This window comes from Larus michahellis, chromosome 9, assembly GCF_964199755.1.
Source record: "Larus michahellis chromosome 9, bLarMic1.1, whole genome shotgun sequence".
Taxonomy (NCBI): domain Eukaryota; kingdom Metazoa; phylum Chordata; class Aves; order Charadriiformes; family Laridae; genus Larus; species Larus michahellis.
The window spans coordinates 48782699-48807598 of record NC_133904.1 but is presented as its reverse complement, the minus strand read 5'-3'; the positions used below and the strand labels follow the sequence as shown (position 1 = coordinate 48807598).

The 24900-nt window shown below is 55.3% G+C and overlaps 1 protein-coding gene across 1 annotated transcript in view; it reads left to right on the top strand.

The window, feature by feature from the left end:
- SLC16A2 (solute carrier family 16 member 2) overlaps positions 1-24900 on the top strand; it is a 35796-nt gene that overhangs the window by 2462 nt on the left and 8434 nt on the right. Inside the window, exon 2 of the mRNA XM_074600406.1 lies at positions 23974-24118. Coding sequence (XP_074456507.1) covers positions 23974-24118 — 145 coding nt within the window. The remainder of the gene's footprint in view (positions 1-23973; positions 24119-24900) is intronic.

The window sequence follows — 24900 nt, the reverse complement described above, 5'->3', positions numbered from 1 at the left end:
CTCCGCGCTCCAACACCGGCGTTTGGCACGGCACGCGTCGCTTAGCCCTTTGGCTCTGCTCTTAAATCTCCCCGCTGTTCTCAGGAAGGTGGGTTTGTATCAAAGACGGGGTTTGGAGGCAAAATGGGGAGTGATGTTGTAAGCCGGTCAGGCATCCTTTTTAAAATAGGGTTATGTTTATGCTAAAGCGGGTACTAGTCTGCACTAAACAATAGCCGCCCCAGCACACGGCTATAATTATCAAGGTTTATTTCTTGTTTGCATTGGTCACGTTTTCTCGCGTTTGATCTTGAGAGACGCAGGATCCGCGGAGTTCAGGTTTGGGGTCAGGCTTTGAAAACAAATCCTCTCGCAACAATGCATCGAATGCATAGGCTCCTTTGTTTAAAAGAAATATACTGCGCCGCGTATGTCAACAAGCAGCGCCGGGCTGAGGCGGGCTGGCTGCTGGGACCACCGCGTGCCCCTTCGCGGCGGGACGCCAGAGCCGGGACTTTTGCAAGGCACACTCTGTGCTTTCGGGTTTGTTTTCTTTTTTGGGGGGGGGGGCGGGAAGCAGAGGACCTGGAGGGGGGAGAATGCTGAGACTAGAACGAAAAAAATAATATACATGGGAGCACTCAGCCAGGAAAAAAAATATCGGTCTCCTCTGCTGGAGAGGTGTTGAGTGATGCTTGAAAGCGTTTGCCGGGAGATGAATGGTGGCATTTCCCTCCGGTTGTACAAGGCTCGTTCCGGTGACGAGGGATCCGCAGGGCATGGCTGCTCCGGTGCCGGCCCCGCCAGGCGCGGGCTGAGCTGAGCCGAGGGAGGGATGAGCCATCCCGGCGCGCTCATCTTCCCCAGCTCCAAAAGCCAATTTGAGTGGCAGAATGGTCCTGGTAAGCATTAACTGGGCATTGACCCCCTTAAATCTGCTTAAGTTTGCTCTGCCACTGCTTGGATGCTCTCCCAACCTTGGGAGAGGTGAGTGCGAGGTGAGCCCGTCCCCGGCCAGGGCTCAGCTCTCAGCTGAGTAGGTCCCGCTCGTGCCCAAGCCACCCGAGGGTGCCGGCGGGGTGCTCTGGCTACCCAGGGAAGGCCAGGAGGGCGGCACTTCTCGGTGCGTCTTGTTCCTCCAAACGCATCCTTGGTGCCGTCCTCGGAGATCTGGCAAGCACCAGCAGGGCAGCCTGGAGAGGCGCATTGATTTTTTTTTTTTTTTTTTTTTTTTAAAAAAATCTCTATTTATCTTTTTCTTCTTCCCTCTTCTGCTTTGTGTCAATATCCCAGGTATAGATTAACTCCCTTTGCTTAATATTTAATGTTTCGGTTGCTGGAAATGGGAGCTGGAAGCACTCAGAGAGGTGGCCTGAGAAGCCGGTCTGGTTTGGCCACGGCTCCTCTGAGTGCGTCCGTGTGGCCAGCAGCATCCTCCGGTCTGTGTGCAGGGACCTGGGGAGCAGCTTCCCCCTTTTTGTCCAGCTCCAGCCGGGGAGCGGAGGCTGATGGAGCGCCCCGTGCCCGGGGAAGCCGGGCTGGTGCATGGACCATCGTTATCTCCATGTGCCCATGAGGCCAAGGCACAGCTGATGTCATCTTTATATCTGAATTCCCATCTGTTTCGGTGGGGAATTTCTTCGCGAGCACTGATTTTACATCCTTAGGACAAGTGAGCTTAGCTGGGAAAGGCTGTTTTTACTGCAGCATCGTACTGGAGGCTTAATAAGAAAGAGTGAGTTTGTTTCTTGGAGAAAATAAAGCGTTTCAGTGCTAATAGTCATAGTGAAAGGTGGGGAGGAGAAGCCGCGGACTCCTCTCTGGGCTGAAGAACAGTCCCAGGACGGGTGAGCATGGCTGGAGCTGAGAAGGGAAACCCCAAGGAGAGCGTAAATTGCAAGAGGTAATCCTTGGAAATGGTGCCAACTAAAATTCAGCAATACTCCATGGCCTGGATGAGACCGAATAGGGACGGCTGCCATGAAACCGCACTTCATTTAGCCCGCTGCAACGAAAGGCATCTCCCCCGGGTGTTGGGTCTGGGCTTTGGGAAGGGTGAGGGCACTCTTACCGACACTTAAATACAAATTACCAGCTGGTGGGATACAAGACCTGTGATGGGTGTCATCACCCAGTGCTGGTGCCCGGGAAGCTCCCATCTACTGAAGGCGATACTGTGGTTGTCACCTTCTTATTCAAATCTGCAGGATTTTGCGCTTTTATTAATTGTCAGGGAGCTGCCCCGGTCCCGTTTCACAATTCGAGGGCCCTGTGGACCTTTGTGTTGCTGGGGTCTTCCCCACGTCCATCAGGGTTTCCAGCCCTCCTCCGCATATCCTAATCCTGCGGAGGGATGCGCTCTCATGAACAATATTTGCATAGCCTGGATGGGGATGTAAATCCAGCAAAAAGTGCTCCTAAAAAAGCCTTTTATCACCCAGCCCTGCTATCTGGGGAGTGCAAAGGGCACTGCGGAGCTTTTCCAGCTTCACTGGGGGTTTCCCATGGCAGGATGCCGATGTGCCAGTGCCGGGCTCTTCCCCGGCTCAGCTTCCCACCGTTTTGGGAGCTGGAGCTTGTGGTTGCAGCGGAACGGGGACGAATTTCGGAGGAACTGGGTTTTCGTCGCTTGAGCTGGGTGCAAGGTGCCGTGTGAGATAAAGCAGGCTGAAAAGCAAACAAAACACAATCATGTCATTAAACCTGGTTCTTGGGGCCGTCGGGAGCGATTAAGGTTATTAGGAGGCCAGAGCGCTGTTTCTAAGGGAGGCTCTTGTTTTTAAAGACTGCAGGGGCCCTCTCAGCCAGGACACTTGCCATTTTAGTGGTTTTTAATTTATTTTTAAGTGTCCTCCAGCAGCCAGCCAAGGAGATACCCCGGTCTCGGTTGTATTTTCCAGTGGCCATCGTCCCTGAGTGGTGGCAGCTCCTGTGACCTTGCTGCGGTGTATGAAGAAGCAGCGCATGGGGTTGTGCAATTGGTTTGTTTTTTTTTTTTCTTGGTCCTTTTCACTTAACAACAAAACAAAACCCACCCCACCTTGCTGGGATTGGATTGTAGTTTAACCTTCGAAGGCGCCGGGTTTCAGCGATGGAGGGTGGGCTGGGAGGAGGAGGAGGGATTGGCAGACGAAGGGGTCGGATGCTGCGGGGTGTGGGGCCGGGCTGGATGCAGAGGCGCGGGGTGAGATGGGGCATGATGCGGTGCAATGCCACGGGGCTGGGGGGTCAGCAGCAACGAAGCGGTTTCATCTCCCCTTTGGGGGGGAAATCCACGAGTCACCCTTTAATCCCCTTAAAAACCCTCAGCAGCTGGAAGCCGACCATCAGCCGGGGTGGCCGACATCCAGCACCTTAAAATAGACCTGACCCATCAGGTTGGGTGAAAGCTCGTAGCCAGAAGGCGCCACTGACCTCGCTGGCGGTGCCCGTTGGGCCGGCTGCGCATAGCTCGCACGGGCGTTGTCACCAGCATCCCGCCTCATGTCCCCGGGGCAGCTCCTCTGGCTCCCTCCCTCCTTATCCCGCTGTTACGGACGTGTCCGCTCGCGGGGCTCATCCCGCTTGGACCGTCAGGCAACCCCCGTCCCAGCGTGGACCAGGCGAGCGGTGGGAGAAGCTGTCTCCCCAAAAATCCGGTGGCGTGATGGAGACCACCAGGCTGGGTGGACATGGAGCTGGGGCTGCCGGCTCCCCCGTGGGGTTTGTAGGGCTGCTTGGGGAAGGAGGAATAACCCGAGTTTCCACCATCCCAAGGCTGGTTTTGTATCCTGCAGTGCGCGGGGGGGAAATTCCCACTGGGGACAGGGGTGGCAGTAAACAAGCGCTGCTCCTGCCGTGCTAACGGGGAGCTAATCCCAGTGGGATGATGGCACCGGTAGCTGCTGCGCCAGGCGGGGATTTGGATCAGTCGGCACCATCTCGATATAGGGCCCGGGTGACCTTTTGCTTTTTGATCCCGGTGACTCCTTGGGACCTCCGCCAGAGCAGCGTGGCGAGCGTGCCAGCAGTGAGTGACAGTGCGGCTGGGCAAAGCCATGCGTGGGCTGTCAGGGACCTCGGTGGCGTTTGGGTGCGTGCCACCGTGCGCTTGCCCGCCACCCCACTGCCCCCGTCCCAAAGCAGTCCCCCCTTGCTGGACACCACTGGGGCTTCACCCTGGCTCAGTAATTGGGGTTTTGCCCACTTTGGCTGGCGTCCGGGTGCCGTAGGGAATTTTCTGGCACCAAATACCTCGGTCTCTCCCACTCTCTTTTTTGGGGAATGGTGACCCCTCAGGCGTTCCCTGCAAGCCAGGCAGGGCATGGAGTGGGATGCCAGCTTTTCCCAACCAGGACAGTGGCTACGCACCCACCTCTCACAGCCCGCAGTTTCCCTGGGGAATCACTTTTCCCCAGCTTTCCGCAACCACGAGCCTGTGTGTCCATGGCGTGACCATACCTGCTCTGGCAATGGGGGGCATGAGGAGTGGGGACCCCCGTACGCCAATATAACACGCGTGCAAAAGTGCTGCTGCATCCATTATGGCAGGGATTTGTTGGGTTTTCCCTTCCTCTTCCTTGAAGGATTGATTATTCCCTATTGTAAGGGAAGGAGATGCTGCTTTTTGGCATTCATCCCGGCGGAAAAAGGCCCGGTGGAGGGGTGTGTGCCAGGCTGGGCATCGCCTGGGGCCCCTGCCCGGCTCTCGCGCCGGGGCGTTGCTGGTGCCCGCCGCGGGCACTGGGGAGCTCAGTTCACTCTGGGCTCTTTGCGTTCATCCACCCCGAGACAGTTGGGGCGGTTGCAAAACCCACATGACGTGTGCTGGGAAGTGCCGCAACACGCTCGCTCGCAGGCGCGAGCCATTCCATTCTCTCCCAGGCACCTCGTACAACAGGTCCTGCCAGCTGCCGGGGCAGGCGGGACGCGGGGCTGCCTGCACCATCTCCTGCCTGCACCATCTCCTGCCTGCACCATCTCCTGCCTGCACTAATCTCCTTCCTGTGGCACCCTGCCTGCACTAATCTCCTGCCTGCACCACTGCCTGCCCGCAGCACCTTGCCTGCCCCCATCACCCTGCCTGCACCCATCTCCTGCCCCCATCACCCTGCCTGCACCATCTCCTGCCCCTGGCATGGACCGTGGGCAGCAAAGCTCTTGCCGCTGCTTCATCCTCCATCAGTCACACCCAGGGGCACAGCTGTGGAGGGTGACACAGCCCTGGGTTCCATTAGCACATTTTCAGGCTTTCCACACCACACACACACATCCCTCCCCCCCCCCCCGCCCTCTTATTTGTAGATCCCTAAAATAATACCTGCTGCAAGAGCTCCCGGCCACCCCCGGCACATCCCTAGAGAGACGGAGCGGGGTGAAGCATGGGGGAAAGCCCTCGGGAACAGCTGCCAGGTCGCAGCCCTGTGCCCGTGGTGGTTTGCTTTGCTGGGACTTGCCTTGGACGTGCCTCGCAGCCGCGCCATGCCCTGCCCTGCCGTGCCGTGCCGTGCCGTCCTCTGCATGAGGAGCAGCTCAGGGCACCCCGAGCAGCCTCCTGGGCTCGCGTGGGGCTGGTGAGAGGACGGCGGTGGCGTGCTGGCAGCTCGGCCCCATCACCCCTTTGCACCTTCGTTTTCACACCCCAGGGGAGCTCCAGCCTGGCAATATCCTGTACCTCCATCCCTGCGTCCCCAGAGGAGCATTGCACCGCATCGCTGTAATATAAGCTCCCGGCGCTGTGTCCCGGTGCAGGCACCTCCGCGCGAGATGGAGATGGTATTTTGGGGTTGGCACATCTGGTCTGCAAAACCCTACGGTGGAGGGTGTAAGCTCACCGGACCCTGTTTTTCCCCATCTTGGGGGATTTTTTGGCTCTGGGTTTGGATTTAGCAGCTCGGGGATGGTTTTTAGCTGATGCGGAGCGGCGAGCAGGGGAAGCCCCGTGTGCTGCCGGAGTGGCGCGGGCGCTCGCTGCATGGGCTGACTTGTTGGGGTTCACCCCGGGCGAAGGCTGGGGCCCTCCTCGGGGAGGAGAAACAACCCTCCCGCAGCGCCTGCAGTGAAGGAACCATCACCCCATCCCTGGGGACCAGCTGGGATGGGGACCCCAGGGGCACGCAGCAACCCCCCCTCCCTGCGCCCAGCGGCATCCCCCAAAAGCCTTTTCTTGGCCATCCCACATCGGGCACCCAAACAAAGCTTTTGTTTCAGCCTCTTGGCCTTAATCTGTCCGCCCGCAGATCCTGTGCGTAAAAAGGAGATGAAATCCTCCCCTCTCGGGGGGTTGGTGCAGGAGCCGGGGGGGTTGGTGCTTGCCAAGGAGTCAGGCGTTGCGGCTGGGGGGTTTGTACAAACCCCGCGCGAGGCTGGGGGGAGCTGGCGTCGTAAAGCTGGAGCCCGCCGAGGTGGAAATCCAATCTCCTTAAGTGGGGGTTGTGCCTCCTGTGCACCCTCTGAATGGGGTCCGATGGAAAAAAAGTAATCATCTGTGATTAAAGATTGACGGTAATTACATAATGGGTATGCACCAGATGATGCCCAGACAAGCTCCCTCCTGGGATTCCCCAACTTTTGGAGTGTTTTAACTTTGCAATCATCCTAAAGTGCTTCCACTATGGGGGGTGCGTGTGTAATTATTGATATTAGGGCAGCACCCAGCACGGTTGTACAGGGCTCAAGCAGCAGCACCGTGGCCACTGGAGATGGGCTTTGTGGGCGACCTTGCCTCCTCCGATAGCCCGGGCGGTGCTGGGGTCAGGCACGGTCAGGCACCGGCAATGGATCTCCCCGTTCCATACCCAGCATTGCAGTGGCAGAAACAAATCAAAAAAAAAGAGAGAAAAGCTGCCTTTTGGGTCTATCAGTGAAGCGAGCAGGGCAGCCGGGGACGTGCGCTGTCTCCGTGGCCAACCAGTGGTGAAGAGGCAACGTCAAGACCTTCTTGACGGTGGGCCAGCTGTTAATCCATGTATTTTAGCAAAACCCCATTTATTTCTTAAGGTCTGTGCAAGCAATGGAAGCGGGGAGCACTGGGGGTGGGGGGAGCTTGTCTGGGATTAAATTTGCCTGAAAGCCAAGCACGCCAAGCTCGCGAGCCTGGGGAGAGCTTAATTAAAGTCAAAGGAGAAGCGTTTCCAAGAAAATCATACGGGGTATTTAAACGGGATATTTTTGTTCTGGGCCCAGAATGTCTCCTTTCCCTCTTCGGTGTCAGCTTTAATAAAACAAAATGAGATCTCCAAGAAAAACAAATTGGAGCTCTTAAAAGGCGCTGCGGAGATAAAAATCAGTAACACTGTTGCTGGTAACACCTTGGGTTATTAAAACGGAAAGAATGCTAACGATGCGATTTGCATCGGCCTTTCTTGTGGCTGCGCCCCGGCAGGAGCCCGCTCGCCTCTGGGCTGGGGCGGGGGGCACAGGCGGCTGCGCTGGCCGGGCGGTTTGGGGTGTTATTTGGGAAACGGTCACGCGTGGGGGATTTTGGAGGGCTTTGTTGTGCTTTCCCGAGGCTGGCGGAATACTGCTCTGCCGAAAGCCGGCGGGGTCAGCAGCGGCGCTGAGGTCAAATATTAAAATACTTGAAAAAATGGCAAGAATCAGGATTCAGGGGACGCCGAACTTAAAAAAACAAATTAAATTAGGGCTGATCTTGGTGGAAAGGATGCCACAGCGCACCAGAGCTCTTTCAGAGGTGATGAATGCGTGGATGAAAATACCAAGCTGGACTTATTATGGCCTGAGAGCTGCTGGGTACGGCTTTGCCTGGCTCACTGAGACGCCAGGCTGGTGACGTGGGTTTGCACTTTGGTCCCTCGACCATCCGCTTCTGCCTTCCCGCAGGAAGAGTGGATTAAAAGCCGCCTCTTTTTTCCCATGTGCTTCCATCCTGGCCAGAGCTGACCGTCTCCTGGTGGGAAGCTGGCGGAGGCCACCTGGGTGCCCCCCGAGGTCTGCGGGGATGGCAGCGGGGTGGCGTGTTGGGGGTGATGCTGCTGACCCAGGTTCAGGGCGAGGAAGCCCAGCGCTGCCGTGGGGTCCTGTCTGTCTGTCTGTCTGCCAGGCATGAGGACGCTTTTGGACAGGGGGGCTTTAAAACACCCGGCGTGATGCCGTCCACCCCATAGACCCAGCGGGACAGGGGTGCAGAGGCCAGCTCCTGCCTTGCTGCCGTGCCCGGCTCCATCAGATAAGGCAATTATAGCTTTATCGCTTAATTGCAGGGTATAATAATAGCTGAGAGTTATTGAGATAGGACGTTGCCAAGGGGTGAATATTGGCATTGTCGGGTTTTTGTTATGTGGGTTTTTTTTCCTTTATCAAAATAAACTCCGTGGGGCCTCGGCGCTGCTGGAGGTGTGAGGTCTTCGCGGGGCTCCTCCTGCCCATACCCCGCCGTGTCCCCCTGCCCACGGGGAAATTCAGCATCAAATAGAGCCGTGGCAACCGCCCCCGTGCCGGGGAAGCTCGCCCGCAGTTGGTGAGAAACAGCCTGGGAGAGGACGGGGTGAGGACCGACGGAGATGTTGTCAACCTCTTGCTGGACGGTGTTTCCCTTGCACCTTGGGAATGCGGTTTCCATCCCTTTGCAGGTTTTTCCCGTCCTGCTTGGCAGGTTGTGGGATGCATGCTCGCATGTGGGCATCGGGCTGATGCTGGGTAGCGTGATGTCCTCGGGAGGGGGAGATGGGTGTGCATCCTAAAGCCCTTGCACGAGGATTTTCCATGTGAAATGCTCGACCGGTGCCCCTGCGCCGAGGTGGCCAAAGGAAAATTTCGTATTTGAAATTTTTTGGAATTTCAATTGGATTTTTGAAATTGAAATTGAAAGAACAAGCTCTTGTGTGTGGGAGAGGTGAGTAGGGCATCGAACCTGATTGCCGGAATTCTGCTCGTCTCCAACACGCCAGTTCCTGGTTTTCCACTGTCCCCATGGAACGCTGTGGCTGTCGAGGTGGCCGCGCACTCCCAGCGTCGGGATTTGGGGCATTTTCCTGCCCAAACTGGCCTGGCCGGGGAGTTTTCTGCCTTGAAAATGGGGATTTTCAAGACCCATATTGGTGCAGGGTGGGTTTCTCACCGAGAACTGAAGTTTTGCCTCGTTTTGTCCTGACATCTGCAGGGTGGGGAGATAAAAACTCAGGACGTGTGGGGACAAGGGATGGTGGCCCTTGGGATCTGCGTTTTGGGAGAGGGCCTTTATTAAGGGAGATTCATATAAAATCAAATGTGTTGCCCACAGCTAAGAAATCAGGGCAGATTTATTTATTTTTTTTAAAGTTGTTAAACTCTGCCCTGCTTCAGTTCATCAACCAAAGCGTGAACCAAACAGCCCCGAAGTGGAGGTACTTCAGGTCCTGATGTGACCTCTGCCTGGCTGTTAACCCTCGCTGGCCCATCCTAAAATAACCCAAAGATAAGATTAGCCCCAATCTGGATTTCGGAGCTTGTTTCCTTCCCTTGGGACAACATCCCCCTGGCCCCAGGTTTCCCAACCACCCCGTCTTCAGCCTTCCCCCACCAGGGTTTGTGCCCCGCTGGCCTCAGAAAACAAAACACGTCATAGAAAAAAAGCAGAAAGCAGTTTTTAACAGCAGGGTGGCAGGGAGTTTTGCTGCTCAAGAGGGCGGTTGCTTAGATTTTTATTGTGGGATGAAGAGGGAAGGAGGAGAAAAAAACCCACAAAAACCCAACCAAAAAGCTGTTGGGAAGATGATGCCAGGCTGAGAAGCGGGAAAAGCATCGTCTTTGGGGGTTTTAATGTTTCCTCTGCGTCTGAAGCAGGAATTAGCTATTGCAAAATGTCAAGCATTGCCGGGTGATGTTGGCCCCCTGGCTACACGCTGGCACTTTTTGCAGCAGATAGCCCTTTCTTTTATCAGCCGGCTGCGCCGGGCAAAGCTCAGGCTTCGTCTGAGCATTTGAATTTGGGAAGATGATGAAAAGCTGAAAGAGCAGGATGCCGGGGCCGATGTGCAAGCGGCAGGTTGTTGGCTGGTTTCCCCATTAGTCAGGGCTGGTGACGAGTCAATCTCCTTTTCCATTTTCTTATGAATGAATCAGTTTTGGCTCAGCCCGATGGTCAGACTGGTTAAGCGAGAAGCAGCTGATATTAGTCTCATTAGCAATGGAGACAGAAGCCAGCCCCTCCCCAGCTCTGCAAGCGCCGCGTGATCCTTAGCTGACCTGCAGCCGTCGTCTCGGTGCCTGGTGGGACTGGCAGCAGCAAGGGACCCCCCCGAGCCCCGGCTGGGGGAGAAATTGTCTCCTCCATCACCCCGTTCCCTTACACCTCCATGCGCCTCCCAGCTCCTCGACACACTGAAGCTTCATGGCCAGGTTAAACCAAGTGGTGGATGCAAACGAGGATCTGCATCCTGCGCCTTCTGCTGTCCCCGTGCATCTGTCCTTGGTCACCGACGCAGCACAGATTTCTAGGGGGGGAGATTTCGGCTTCAGGTTGCCTGCGCTTTCTGCTCAGCTGTGTGGGGAGCACAGCTCGGCTGCGTTTGCTGCTCCAGTCCCAAGGTGGCCCCAGTCCAGAGTTGCCCCTTGGCCACAAGAAAGGGCTTGACAAAGAGTCGTGGTCAACGGCTCGATGTCCAAGTGGTGACCAGCGATGGGTGGTGTTGCTCATGGGCCGGTACTGGGACCAGTGCTGTTTAACGTTTTTGTCGGTGACAGGGACAGTGGCATTGAGTCCCTGAGTGCATTCTCAGCCAGTTTGCCAATGACACCAAGCTGTGTGATGCGGTTGACACGCCTGAGGGATGGGATGCCATCCAGAGGGACCTGGACAGGCTGGAGAGGTGGGCCTGTGCCAACCTCATGAAGTTCAGCAAGGCCAAGCGCAAGGTCCTGCACATGGGTTAGGGTAATCCCTGTCACAAATACAGGCTGGGCGGAGAATGGATGGAGAGCAGCCCTGAAGAGAAGGACTCGAGGGTGCTGGCGGACGAGAAGTTTAACGTGGCCCGGCAATGTGCGCTGTCAGCCCAGAAAGCCAACCGCATCCTGGGCTGCATCCCCAGCAGGGTGGGCAGCAGGGCAAGGGGGGGATTCTGCCCCTCTGCTCCGCTCGGGGGAGGCCCCGGAGCTGCTGGGAGGGCTGGAGCCCCTCTGCTGTGGGGACAGGCTGAGAGAGCTGGGGGGGTTCAGCCTGGAGAAGAGAAGGCTCCGCGGAGACCTTCCAGCCCCTGCCAGTCCCTAAAGGGGCTCCAGGAAAGCTGGGGAGGGGCTGTGAAGCAGGGAGGGGAGCCACGGGACGAGGGAGAATGGATTAAAATTTAAAGAAGGGAGATTGAGATGAGATATTGGGAAGAAATTCTTTGCTGTGAGGGTGGTGAGCCCCTGGCCCAGGTTGCCCAGAGAAGCTGTGGCTGCCCCATCCCTGGAGGGGTTCAAGGCCGGGGACTGTGGCATGTGTTACCCAAAGCAATCCCACAGCTGACACTTGTGGAAACAGGGCAATTTGGATTTCTGCCCCTACCCTAAAATGCAGTATTTCCATGGGGAGGAAGAGGAGGCTCCCTGGCCATGGAGGTAGGACTTAACAGCTTTTAAACCTCAATCGCAGGAGGACCAAAACTTACCCAGTAACTGATAGAAACCTTCATTAACCTGCCCTGTTATTTATTCCGATTTCAAAGCCCTTGATGCAGCAAAAAAGTGAAGGCATTTCTCTGGGGGAGCACATTAATGTTTCACTGGTCTTCGAAGCACTTTGCTGCCGAGGCACTTTGCGTGGTCCGGGCTGTCCCCAGCTCCCCTCGGCCTCGTTAAACATTGCGTGGCCCCGGGGAAGCCACGGCGCGGCTCTGCCCGCAGCCGTCGTGTGGGCTAACGCCCGCGGGGGGTTGCTTTTTTAATATATATGTATATGTGTGTGTATACACCTAGATGCACACAGGCATATATATATGCACGTATATGAATGTGTGTGTATATGTATTATGGATGCCCATTCAAGGTGCATCGGGAGGAGCTGGCGGGCTCGGGGCTGCGTTCCTGAGATGCTAATGGGAAATGCGGGGTTGGGTACCATCCCGCCCAGGAAACCCCGACTCCTGGGCTGTGGCTTTTCTCCACCCGCCCCGAGCATCAAAGGGCAGGGCTGGCCCGTCCCCGCACCGCGGGGCGGCTGCCGAAGCCACCCAGCGTCTGAAAAACTTTCAAATGAGAGCAGGTCAGCCAAAAGTAACAGCCCATTGGCAAAGGGGTATAACCTGTTCCTTGTCAGGGAAGAAAAAAAATAATTGAATAAAATAAAGTATTGCTCTTCTTCAGTTTCCTTTAGCTATCGGATTTGCTTAATTACAGCATGGTCTATTTTTCTGAGATATCCAGGTGTTCTCAAATGTGTGCTTTAATGTAAGGAAACTCCAAGAGATTAAAAGCACATGGATATTTTACCCCTCTTTTGGCCTCCGGGTGTTTGGTGTAATGATGATACGCAAGTCTCGCATCGTTTGGGGATTTTTTTCCCCATCAGTAGGCTTCAGGAGCACTATCCAAAGGCATTAGTGTCTCCGTACTGGAGACCCAGGGGAAGCTCTCTGGCACTGGAGGAGGAAGTAATTTCCCGATGGCCATCAGGAGAAGAGCCCAGATCTTCCGCCACGGGGCGGTTTTACCGCACGGACGCAGCTGGGGCAGCCCAGGATGCTTCCCTGGCTGGCTGCCCGCTCGAGGGCTCTGCTCAACCTGCTTACAGACAGCTTTTCTTCATTTATTTTGATTTTTAAAGATAGTCGCTCAACGGAGGAGACTCCCCGCTGGATCCCCCATTGCGGTCAGTCATCACCTCGTACCCTCGCGCCGTGGGAGGGTTTGGGCTGGGGCTGAGCACCGGGACCAGCCCTGGGATCCGTCGTGGGAGAGCCCCGATGGAAGAGGCCATTGCAGGGAGGTGTTATCTCCTTTGTGAATGGAGCTCGGGGGCAAAACAACTTAAAAGCCGACTGGCGCAGCCTGGAGAGGGGCCTCCCTTCAGAAAGCACCCGCAGCTGCCGCCGAGATATTCTCTTTCATATTTCTAGCCCCGTATGTAGTCTGGTATTGGGCGGACTTTGTCTTCGGGGAAACTGGGGCCTTGTTGGGTGTAAGCAAATAAGTAACATAACTGAAATACTTCGATAATATTCGGGAGGGCGGCTCTGCTTGGGTGCTGTGGGGGAAGCATCGCTGCCGCCAGCACTCTCCGTTTCGGGGTGCTTGCCCCAGGGGGGCTCGGGCTGAGGTTGTCGCAGCATTTTTTTCCCCCGAAGCTTGGGTGGGGTCCGTGGGGTGGTTATGGGATCGGGGGTGCTTGGCAGGGGGGGGCGCCGCGATGGGGCAGAGCTGGCGGTGCATGTGGCTGCCGCTGGGAGGAACACGGGGGATGCCTTCTTCCAACCTCGCTCATCCTCAGGGTGCCCCAGTCTTGTCCGAGGGATATGGAAAGGTGTCTCCACTGAGCACCACACACCACGGACGGGTTGGGTCAACTGGGAGGCATGGAGGAGAGGAGGGGGAATGATGTGCAGTGCTGAACCTGTGCTGGCGTTGTTCCTGCTAGAGGAGGGAAGGTGCATCACTGCCTTCAGCTCCCTAAAGACTTGCAAAAAAGTTAATAAGCTGTTCTCTCTGTCCAGCGAGGGGCAGGTTGCAAAGTGATGCGGTGAAATTTGCAGCAAGGAAGGTGTTGGTTGGGAGAAATACTTGGAGTGCAAGAAGACCAGCCTTTGTGTAGGGGAAGGCTGGAGACGCCCATCACCGGAGGGTTTGGAGAAAAGGCTGGGCAGAAGTCTGCAGGTCTGGGAGGAGACCATAGATGTCCTGCAACACCATCTATTTGTCTGAAAAATGGTGGTTTCAGTGTCTGCGCCGGGTGGAGGAGCTGTGGCCAGGGCTTCTGGGTTTGGTCTCAGGCGGGCTGTGACTCTCCCCTTAATGGTCAGGGCTGGCAAAGGGCTGGAAGTATTTTTCTTTCTGAGTATCCCTTAATTAACTGAAAGGGGAGGCTGTCAAGTAGCCGACCAGGAGGGGAAAAAGAACTTCGTGAGCCTGTGACCAGCCCAGCATTTCGCCTCCATTTATTCTCCCCAGCCTCTTTGTTTTCCCTTTGAAAAAAGGGTGTTTTTCTCTTTCCCTCCATTTAACTACTATTTATTTGCTGGTAAGTGGAAGGAATTCAGCTGGGATCAGCCCGGCTCCTGCCAGCAACTGGAGTTGAAAAGTTTCCGTGGGGGAGATGTAAGAGCAGAGCAGGGGGGTTGTTTTCCACCCACTGCTGGTCCCTGCGTCACGGCCAGCCGGGTTGGGTGGGTTTAATTCTCCTTTTTTTTACCGGGATGTTGACAAGTGCCTGTGGGAGTTACAGTGGGAGGGGCACGGACCCAGGCTGGAGGGTTTTTTCTCGCCGTTAATGGGAAACAGAAGATGGCTCGGGAGAAATTTGGCAAAGAAGGAAACTTTTCTGTCTCTTCCAGCTTGGAAAAAAAGCATCCCTTCTCACTCCAGCCTCCCCGCAGAAGGCGGAGGGTTCCCAAATGCAGCCCAGGCAGCGTTTGCTGGCAGGAGAGGAGAGGAGGCAGAAAGTGCCCGGTGATTTCGCAAGGGGTGGAGCAGTCTTGGGCCACCAGCCGTGTTTTGGGAAGGGTACCCAACCTGCCTCCCGCTGGGGGCCAGGAGCTGTCCTGTCTTCTCCCTGAGGGGTTGGGATGCCCCAGGTGCTTTCATCCCGGAGTAATGTTGGGGTTTTGGGGGTCCCACAACCATGTCTCGGGTATAATATGGCCATGTAGATGGAGATGTGATGCCAGTGGTGGGTTTGTGCTGGGCATAGGCACCTGTAGGGATGCACACGGATGCTGCGTCTGACCGGGAGATGGACCACTGACCTTGGCGTTGAGGGCCCTGTTGGCTCCTGTTTGCAAACGTGGTGTTGTCTTGGATGGATGAACATGTCTTGCGGAGAGGTCTCTTGGTGCTGGTGGTCTCCAAAGGGAGATAAAGCGGTGGGGGTGAATTCCTGAAGCTTCACCACTCCGGTTCCCCAGCTGTGCTGTCCTCCCAGTTGTCTGTGTGCTGCAGGAACTGGTTACCAGTATGAGTCTGCCAGTTACAAGAAGCGGCCATGGTGGGGATTCAGAGGAGATGATAACATGTTTTTGGGCTGAGGGAAGAGGAAGAGTGTCACCACCTTCCACAGGAGGATGGTCGTGGCAGGACGTGAGTGCTGAGCTGGTCCCAAGCGAGCGCTTTGCATGCTTGTACAAGCGACTGGAGGAGGTTAATCATAGTCAAAGCCCAGTGAAGTTTGCTCAGGTCATGGCTTTTCCAAAGGCTTAAAATTTCGGACGTGCAGCAGCCGGCGTCTGGGGCCACACTGACCCACACCGTCCTGACGGAGTTAATCATTGCCGTCTGCTCTGGGACCTGCTGGGCTCCAGCAATGGGAACCATTTCCCCAAAACCACAGGGTTAGAGGCCAGCACATGGGGCCTGGAGGAAACCCCACCCTGTCAGGGTGCGTTGGGCTGGGGAGAGCCAGGTCCCCCAACCCTGATCCTGACCCAAACCCCTAATCCTGACCCTGAGCCTAACCCAAACCCTAACCTTGACCCAGACCCAGGGCCTGACCCAAACCCTAATCTTGACCCTGACCTTGACCCAAACCCTAACGCTGACCATAGCCCTGACTCTAACATTGACCCTAACCGTGACCCTAATCCTGACCCAGACCCTAACCCAAACCCGAATCCTGACCCTTACCCAAACCCAAACCCTGACCCTTTACTCTCCCTTTCATCAAGGTTGATACTGTGTTCGTTGCCCTGTTGGAAGCAATGTGGTCACCCAGAGCAGGGCAACCTGGAGCAGCTGCTGGCAGCCGCTCAGGAGCGCCCCGCTCTCCCTACTTGCCCCAATGGGCCCCATGCTGCCATCTGCGCTTGGGGCTGGGTGGGGTGGGAAGGACCCGGTCCACTTTGGTCACCCAGTCCCAGCTGGGAGGTCCCAGGGGGCTGCTGGTCCAGCCCCGAGCTGCTATGCTGGATGTGGCCGCTGCATGCCGGGAGCTTGTAAATCCCAAATCGTTCCAAATTAAGCCCAGGAATCATGAAACTTGGGGTCTGGCCCCCATCTGCATGCCTCACTGGGGGTAGGTTCTCCAAAATGGGGCTGGGGGCTACTGGTGGTTTCCCCAGCATGTTTCGCCCCCTCTTGCCACTGCAGAGCTGCCAAATGAACACAGGGGCTCCTAACCTTTGGGTGAGTGTGCTGCATCACAGCGGGGAGCTGCATCACAGCTGGGGAGAAAAATTGTATGTTAAAAAAAAAAAAAAAAGGAAAGATGGAAAAAATCAGGAGGAAGGTCTCCAGGGTTTGGCACTGGGTGTTTGGGTGAGCACTGGGAGCTGTGGGAGAAGCCAGACCCTGGGCCAGTGCTGGCAGTGCCGTGCTCGCTGATGGTGTTCCTGATGCTGGAAGAGGGTTTTTTTTATATATATATATATATAAAAAAATACTTTCTTCTCCCTGTGGGTGTGTTTTGAAAAGGGGCTTGGGAACAATGAGGATTAACAAGCAGATAGAGAATTAAATGCAGGGTTTGAGTCTTCAAATGTGTGCACATTTCAGAGCGCATGTTTGTGCCAAGATAAACTCCATCAGGAATAAACATCGTTTTACATGAAAGGCTAATTACAGATTGGCGCTCCGCGGGTGGGAGGAGGGAATTTTCACCAATTAAAATGGAACTTTTCTGTTTTTCATAAAATTGCTGCATTAAAATGCAGCCAGGGGGCTGGTGAGGTGTTTGACAGCACAGTTGAAGGAGGGGATGCTCGTCCCAGGACATGTTTTTTTTCTCCCAGTACTAAAGAGGCTCTGCCAGTTCATTCGGGCAGGAGCTGTGGGAGGGCACTGGTTTTGCCCTCTGGGCGTAGAGCCCTGGGCTCTCACCCAGGGAATCACAGAATCGTAGAATGGTTTGGGTTGGAAGGGACCTTAAAGATCATCGTGTTCCACCCCCCTGCCCTGGGCAGGGACACCTCCCACCAGCCCAGGTTGCTCCAAGCCCCGTCCAACCTGGCCTTGAACCCCTCCAGGGATGGGGCAGCCACAGCTTCTCTGGGCAACCTGGGCCAGGGGCTCACCACCCTCACAGCAAAGAATTTCTTCCCAATATCTAATCCAAATCTCCCCTCTTCCAGTTTAAAACTGTTCCCCCTCATCCCATGGCTCCCCTCCCTGCTCCAGAGTCCCTCCCCAGCTTTCCTGGAGCCCCTTTAGGGACTGGAAGGGCCTGGAAGGTCTCCCCGGAGCCTTCTCTTCTCCAGGCTGAACCCCCCCAGCTCTCTCAGCCTGTCCCCACAGCAGAGGGGCTCCAGCCCTTCCAGCATCTCCGGGGCCTCCTCTGGCCTCACTCCATCAGGTCCATGTCCTTCTGCTCTTGGTGGCCCCAGAGCTGGAGGCAGCACTGCAGGGGGCTCTCCCCAGAGCGGAGCAGAGGGGCTGAATCCCCTCCTTCGACCTGCTGGTCACTCTTCTTTTGATGGGAGATGGGACATGGGCAAATTTGGTTCATCTTGGAGTCACCCAACATCAGGAGAGATTGGAGTAACAAGATCCCCAGCCTCCTCGAGGGTGTAGGTCATGGAAAGATGTCTGGATGGGATATGGTGGATGGGAGCCCATGCTGAGATGAAGTTGTTGCGGCTGTAACTCCTATTTGTTGGGTAACTTTAGTGTGTGGTAGGTGAATCATCTCTTAAAAATTGTAGGCCAGAAGGCAACACGGAGAAGAAAAACCTTTCTGGCCTGCCGAGGGGAGTGCTGGGGAGAAAAATCCAGCCTGGGCACATGGAGGGGGGTTTCAGCTGCAGAGCACATGCTGCCTTGTTGCTTTTGGATGGATTTCACAAGAATTTGCATTTCTGGACCAGCTCTGGAGCCTCCGAGGCCGAGCAGGAGCCGGGCTGCGGACGGGGAGGACGTGATGCAGCTCAGACATGGGCTCGAACGCCATTTTGCTCTAACCACGGTCGAATTTTATGGTTTTGGAATGAAACGATGCTAAATGTGGCTGGGGCTGAGTTTCTCTGAGACGTTCAGTGCACGAACCTCAGGCAAACACTCCACGCCTGCTGCTTGCCAAGCGAAACCACAGATCTCTACTTAACGTGGCCGCAGAGCAGCTAATATTGGGATTTTTCTCTCACATAAGCTGATGTCTGTCACTTAGTGGTTACAGGAGGTGGCCTGGACATCGTCTCTTAAATGTCCCCTGCATCCTTGAGAGCGAGAGAAGGCGGAGAGGCCTGATCAGGAGAGATGTGGTGGTTTTTTTAAAGCAAGGTACATTCCCAACCTGGTCTGTGCTCCCGCACCAGTTAAAAATGGATTGTTTTAAAGTCTGCTATGGCAAAGGCTGGGTGGACGCTTGCTGGGTCTGGTTATCCATGGTTGTGGGACCATGCCGCGATGACGGTAGCTGCTACTTCTCCTGTGACATTCACATTTTTCCTTAGTCTGTCTTAATACCACCACGAACGGGACACTGAAAGGGTCTGTAATCAGACCTGGCCTTGGATAATTCCTCTGAATAATGCTATTTATTCCAATTTTCAGGCTGTAATTGAATTGTTCTCAAAAGAAGGGGGGGGGGGAGAGAAGTCAGCCAAACCTGATAAAGGAGGACTTTGTTCTGAAGCTTTAGGGTATGGTACCAAGCAGGGCTTGCTATACAATTAATGAGTTTATCTGGCTTTTAGCTGCATGTGATGCACAGTGGCTGCCACCGCCCCGCCCCACCACCTCCTCCCATCTAGAGGAGCCTGGCTGCTCCTCAGCTTTGGTTTTCTTGCTCCTCAGCTTCGGTTTTCTTGCTCCTCAGCTTCAGTTTTCTTGCTCCTCAGCTTCGGTTTGCTACTCTTTAGCTTAGTTTCCCATCGAGGTGGCCTCCCCAGATGGGACTTTGCGTCTGCCTTTATTTAAGCCTTGACCAGCCCTCCCCGGGATGGGCTCAGTCCGCGGGGGGTGTTGAGCACATGGGACCGCGCCGTTGGGAGCGTTTCAGGCTGTACTTTGAGTGAGCAAAGGGATGACGCAAATTGCTTTTTAAGGGCACAAGATAAAACAGCTGCTTCATTTTCACTGCAGATGTGCTGCGGGCGGCATGCATTAGCTCCACGGAGGGCGGGCTACAGCCGTCCACTTCCCCATGGTGTCTGCGCGGGCGGTGCCACCAGGCTCCCTGGGCTCCCAGGCTACCCAAAAAGGGAACTAGGTAGGGCTGGGAAGGGCTTTGAAGATGCATGATGAGGTTTGTCATGCCAGCAGGGCGTCCCTGTCCCCACAAAACACAAGTCAAGAAACTACTCGTTTCTTGGAGGAGCGGTACAGATGGGGAGATGGAGGCAAATTCCCTTTGGCTGCCCCATGTCTCCGCCGAGAAATGCCAGGTCACCCTCCGCAGAATGTCCCCGTCCCCTCCAGCGCCGCCCTGTCCCGTCCGCGCAGTGTGAGTGGGAGAAGCCACGGGAAGCGAGGGAAGACACTTCCTTCAGCGGCGGATCTGAGGTCACCTCCTGGCCCTTGATCCCTCCAGCCCGGGGTATGTGGGTCAGCGGGGAAGCACGGCTGAGAGCGATGTCCCTTCCTTCTCTCTCCCTGGAGATTCATTTTTAAAAGAACAAATAGGCCCAGCCATAAATACTACGCAGTACAATTTTTTAATGATGTTTTTTGAAACAATGAGCTAAATACCAAGGGGGTTTGGATCTGCGTCTTGGACTGGTGATGTTTTCCCCTGTTGTTTCTCACCTTCCTGCTCCTACCTTGCTCTGCTCTGCTGTGCCCAGAAACCTTTTTCTGCTGAGGAAAACACCGGCAAGGAAGGAGCTTTTCATCCTTTTGGGGTGGCCTTGCTGGGAAAAAAAATTGATCTGGTGTCTGGCATGTGGGACCCACCTGGACTGACCCCGGGGCCCTGCCCACCTCTTGCTGCTATGCAGACGCGGTGCCCTCCCTGGTCCCTTGGTGTCAAGAGCCCCATTGCAGGTCTTGACCCCCACGTGCCAGTCCTCCTCTGCCACAGAGTCCGCAGCAGCGTTGCCACCCACTGGCAGGGGAAGGACCTGGTGGCTGAGGCACGCCTTGTCCCAGAGCTCCTCTGTCGTGGGCACAGCTTGATCATGTCGGGCTGGTGGGCAAATGGGTCACCTCCCCGGTTTTTATTCCGTCTTGAGCCCAGGGTGAGAGGTGCCAGGGAGGATGGCTTGGCTTGGCCATGTTACCCACATCTCCTACACCACTACATCACCTTGGAGATCTTCAACTGGTGTATTCCCCTGTCTGTGTTGAAGGCCATGCTGCTTTGGACCTGCCACAGGCCAACAGTTTGGCTGTCATTGTTAAGTCAAGGTGGGAAGGAGCAAGTTGTGGAGCTTTAGCTGGAGCTCTACCCTGTGGAATGCTCTCTTTGGTCAACCTCTCTGCTCCACCAAAGGGGCACCAGCCCCCATGCTGGACTCTTCCATATCCCAGGACCGCCAGGAAGGTCCCATCAGCTCTGGAAGAAGCCGGGGCTGCTGGTGGCCTGGGCTCGGGTGTCAGCTCGGGCTGTTGCCGTCCCCCAGCCCGTTGCCATCCCTGCCAGAGCAAGCAGCAAGGAATGGGGTGTGTGCACCGGGGGGTGGTCACAGCTCCCTGGCTGCTCCCCAGCCTTCAGGAGGGGCCGCGGGTGGCAGTATGGTGGCTTGGACGCAGCTGGTCTCAGCATAACTCGCAGTGCCAAGTAGAGTCCGCGGAGAGGTGGCTGTCAGGGAGGGACAGCACATGTTGAGCCACCTCGGATATTGCCAGCCCCCAAATCAGAAGTCATTTTCACTCTGCCTTGCAAAAGGAGAGTGCTTTCAATGCCCTTTTTTTTTTTTTTTAAAACTAAGAAAGTGGCTTCTGAAGCGGTTGGTGTTTCCGTAAAGGCATCCCTTGGAAAGGGGGTTTCTTGGCCATCACCAGCCAGGTTCCCCCCGCTTATGGCACCCAGCCGGGCAGCTCCAAAGCCAGCCCCAGTGCCTCCCGGAGGTGGTTGGACTCACGGCACCTTGAGACTCGATCAAGTCTTAACCCGACTCCTGTCCAAGTTCTGCGCAGCTCTTGAGCTCCTTCCAGCCCCGTCCTCAGCTGGATTCGGTCCATCGTTTCTTTTTGGAGCTGCTTGATCGCACCGCGCCGCTGATAAGGCTTCGTGCCTCTTGTGGGGGCTTGTCTTTGTGTGTTTCAATATCTCGCCCAGGTTATCAACCACAGGGGGTTGCGAGGTGTGGCCAGGCTAGGAATTAACCATCTCATCCAAACCCTGTGGAAATCAGAAGCAAAGATTCCCCTTTTTTTTCTCCTGTGGGCTTTAAATCAAGTCGTAACTTCTCCAGCATCGGAGGAGCTGCCGAAGAGAAGCCCTGACTCAGGCTGGTTAAGCCCCATCTGGTTTCCACCAAAGGAATGGCTGCCTCTGGCCTTCAGGTCCAGGAAAGTCAGGAGAAACTTCAATACTGTATTACACAGATTCCCAAAAAATAAACCCTTCATCCCCTGGATCCAGGGACTCCATCTCCATGTCTGGAGGGACAGGTTTGGGGCTACATTTCACCTGAACCCCATTTTTTTTCCCCAACCCTTGGTTTTCTGCCATGGCTTTCCTCCAGCCTTGCCCTGACCCAGGTGAAAGGAGATCACCCCCCATCATGCTGGGGCTAAAACAGGGGGGTAAATTGTGCAACCCACTCTCCGGGGGCTGTTTCGGTGTGAATCACGCCGGGGCCGAGGCGGCTTTCTCCTACCCCTAGATTTTGCCGAGGTTTCCTTCCAGCGCTGGAGCTCGCCCAGCCCTCCCGGCTTCCCGGGGCTTCGCTGGGAAGCGCTGGGAAGACAAAACCCCGCTCTGGAAGTGAGGCTATTGTTCTTACTAATTTTAACTTGATGTTCTTCCCCAAGCCTATTTTTATTCATTGCTTGTGGTAAGCCCTTTCTCTAAGGTAGAGCAATTTGCCACGGGACTCATTTTTTTGTGTTTACCGATTTTAATTGAGCGATATCTCCTTTTTACAAACCCAAAGCTGGAGGAGCTTTTAAGCGCCCGTTGCTGAGCCTCTCGCCCCGGGTTTGCTTTGATCTCCGCAGGTGAGTGTGCGTTTTTGGGGCCAGAGATTGATACTGCTTATTTGCATGTAAATCTCCGGGTTATTAAGATCAGAATCTGGCCCTTTAAATTTAATACTTTGCTTTATGCTTTTATTTCCGCATTTCTTAAAGTAATTTCCAAAAATAACAAACTTCAAACATGACGGGGCCATCTAACGTTTTACTGCCTTGGCTGGAGTAGAAGGAACATTTCTGGAAGTATATTATCCAATTTAACGAGCCTTTCCCATCTTGGCTTTGCTCCCACCCCTCACCCCCTCCTGGAGTTGTTTTGGACGGCTCTTTGGAGCCGTGCCACCTAATCCTGTTAGAAGGACTTTCATTACACTGTGCCTTGTGTTTATAACCAAGAAAATCAGCCAGAGAGCGGGGGGGTCCTCTCCCTCTCGCTCGCCCTTTTGCATTTCGCCTGCTGTCGAGACGAGAGCCCGGCCAGTCCCGCGAGGTTCCCGCGCAGTCTCCGCTTTTCTTTTTATTGCCTCGCTCTGCATTTATTAAGGAAGACTTGGGAGTAAATTGGGTCCTTGCGAACTTATAATTAATTTGGAAGGGTCAGTTCTTCCCAGCCTAGCGAGGGCTTCTTTGTGTGGTCCTTTTTGAAAGGCGGAGGTTGGAGAGGCTGTTATATAGCCGGGATTTGCTTTTAATAGGGACCTGGCTATTTTCTGGAAATCTCACGGCTCTGGAAGGACGGGTTGTTATTGTGCGGGGCTGTGCTAAAAGGGTTTGCAGAGCGCTCGGTTTGGGTGCAAAAAAAACCCAACCCCAATAAAAGGGATAAAAAAAGCAAGGAGCACACGTCCCGAGGTGTGCATGGGGCCAGGTCGTGCTCGGCAGCCCAGAGCCAGCGCCTGAAGCTGGGAGATGCTCCAGGAGGGCCCCAGCTTGGGTGCTGGGTAGGGCTGGGGGCCCCTTGTCCGTCCGTCCATCCTGCCCCGCGCCCCGCTGAGGGGACCTCTTGCTTCTCCTCAGAGCTGGCAGACTGAGATTTGTTCCTTTACCACATCGCTTTTCTTGAAAGCCTGCTTTTCCTCCCCAAAATAGTCACAGAAGCCGTTAAAGAGAGAAGGCGGAGGGCAGGGAGAAGAGTATCGTCTTCTGAAATAATCTGCGAATAATAAAAGTTTCTGACAAAAGAGACAGACAGTGGTTTTCTCCAGAGGTGGGCTGGAAGGAGACATGAGATCACGGTGCTGCTTGGGCATCGCCTGGCAGGGCCGGGGGTGTAACCCAAGCCGGCACAGCCCACGTGTCTCCCATCAGCTCGGCTGCAAGGAGAGGTCCCTGCTGAAGGTGGGACGAGCGGGAGGGGAGGCAGTCCCGGCTCGGTGATGGGTGAGTGTGGGACTTGGGAACGCAGAGCTCTTAACTTGAGATAAGAAACCCTTCATAGCCAAAGCCAGGGAGCAGAGGGCTCTGTGGAGCTCAGCGGGGTTTGGCCATGGAGATGTCCCCTATGGAAGCGGCGTCAGTGGAGGCGTCATTACACATACAGCAAGTGGCCATTGGAAAAAAGCGTTGAAAGCTCAGCGCCCTCCCTAAGACACATACGGACCCAGCAGGAGGGAATAAAAGGAAACCCTGGCTGTGCTGCCATCGCACGGGCGAACGGTGAGATGCTGCAGGTGCCAGCCTGGCTCACAGGGCACCATGACGCCAGCGGGAACAGTAACCATGTTATTTATGAGCTGTGCTGTTAATTAACGCTGTGATGGGGCTGCCTCTCTGCCGAGACCACCTTCAAAGCTGGGGCTGGGCCCTGATTGTTCTCCTTCTGGCACCCATTTGATGTCCCACCCTGACCGTGGCCTTTCTTCTCTCTCTCCCTAGCATGGGTCGGCTCCTTGGCCATGGGCATGATTTTTTTCTGCTCTCCCATCGTCAGCATCTTCACCGACCGGATAGGCTGCAGGACCACGGCAGCCTCGGGAGCTGCCATCGCCTTCATCGGACTCCTCTCAAGCTCCTTCACCAAGTAAGGCTGCAGAGGGGCCCTCCAGCTCCTCACCGAGCTCCTCTTCCTCGCTGATCCCTGCAACCCCCCCTGCCTACACATTGCTGCGGCTTTTGGGGGGCAAAGCAAGCGGTTTCCATCCAGACGGGAGGTCTCCTGGCATCCCTACAGCCCACGTGCCCACAGCCTGTTTCTCTCCAAATCGAACCGAATTGCTCTTTTGTCCTTAGATAACAAGAGAGCGAATTTTACCTGATTGAGGGGCTTTGTTTTATGGGATTTCAGCCCTCGGGTCCTTCATTTTAAAACAGGCCGCGAGAAGTTGGCGTGCCTCTTGTGGGCAGCTCCAGACAGACGCTCGTGAACAAAATCGTTCTGCTTTACAACCAATTTCACATTTTGGTACTGAAAGTAAATCGATGCTTAAAATAATATTTGATGGGTTACACCTGGCAAGAGGGAGTTTCCGTGCAGGGCAGATGGGGTTTGGAGCAGTTTGTGCTGTTCCCGCGCCGTTTGCGGCAGCGCGGGGCGATTGCTGCTCCTCGTTTTCCATGGCTGATCCCGTGCCATGAATTTCTGCTGGCAGGCGCTCGCCGATGTGCATTTGGATGGCAGGTGTACCTGATTCGATGTGGGAGTCTTTCCAACCCTAGACATTGGCATCCTTGTGGGAGCAAAAAGAGGTCACCGCCGGGGTCCTTTATGCGGCGCTTGTTAAACGGAGTCTCAAAGGCACCGTGGAGACACCCTCCACAGCATCATTTGCCCCAGTTTTTCTGAAGAAAAACATTGCTGTGGGT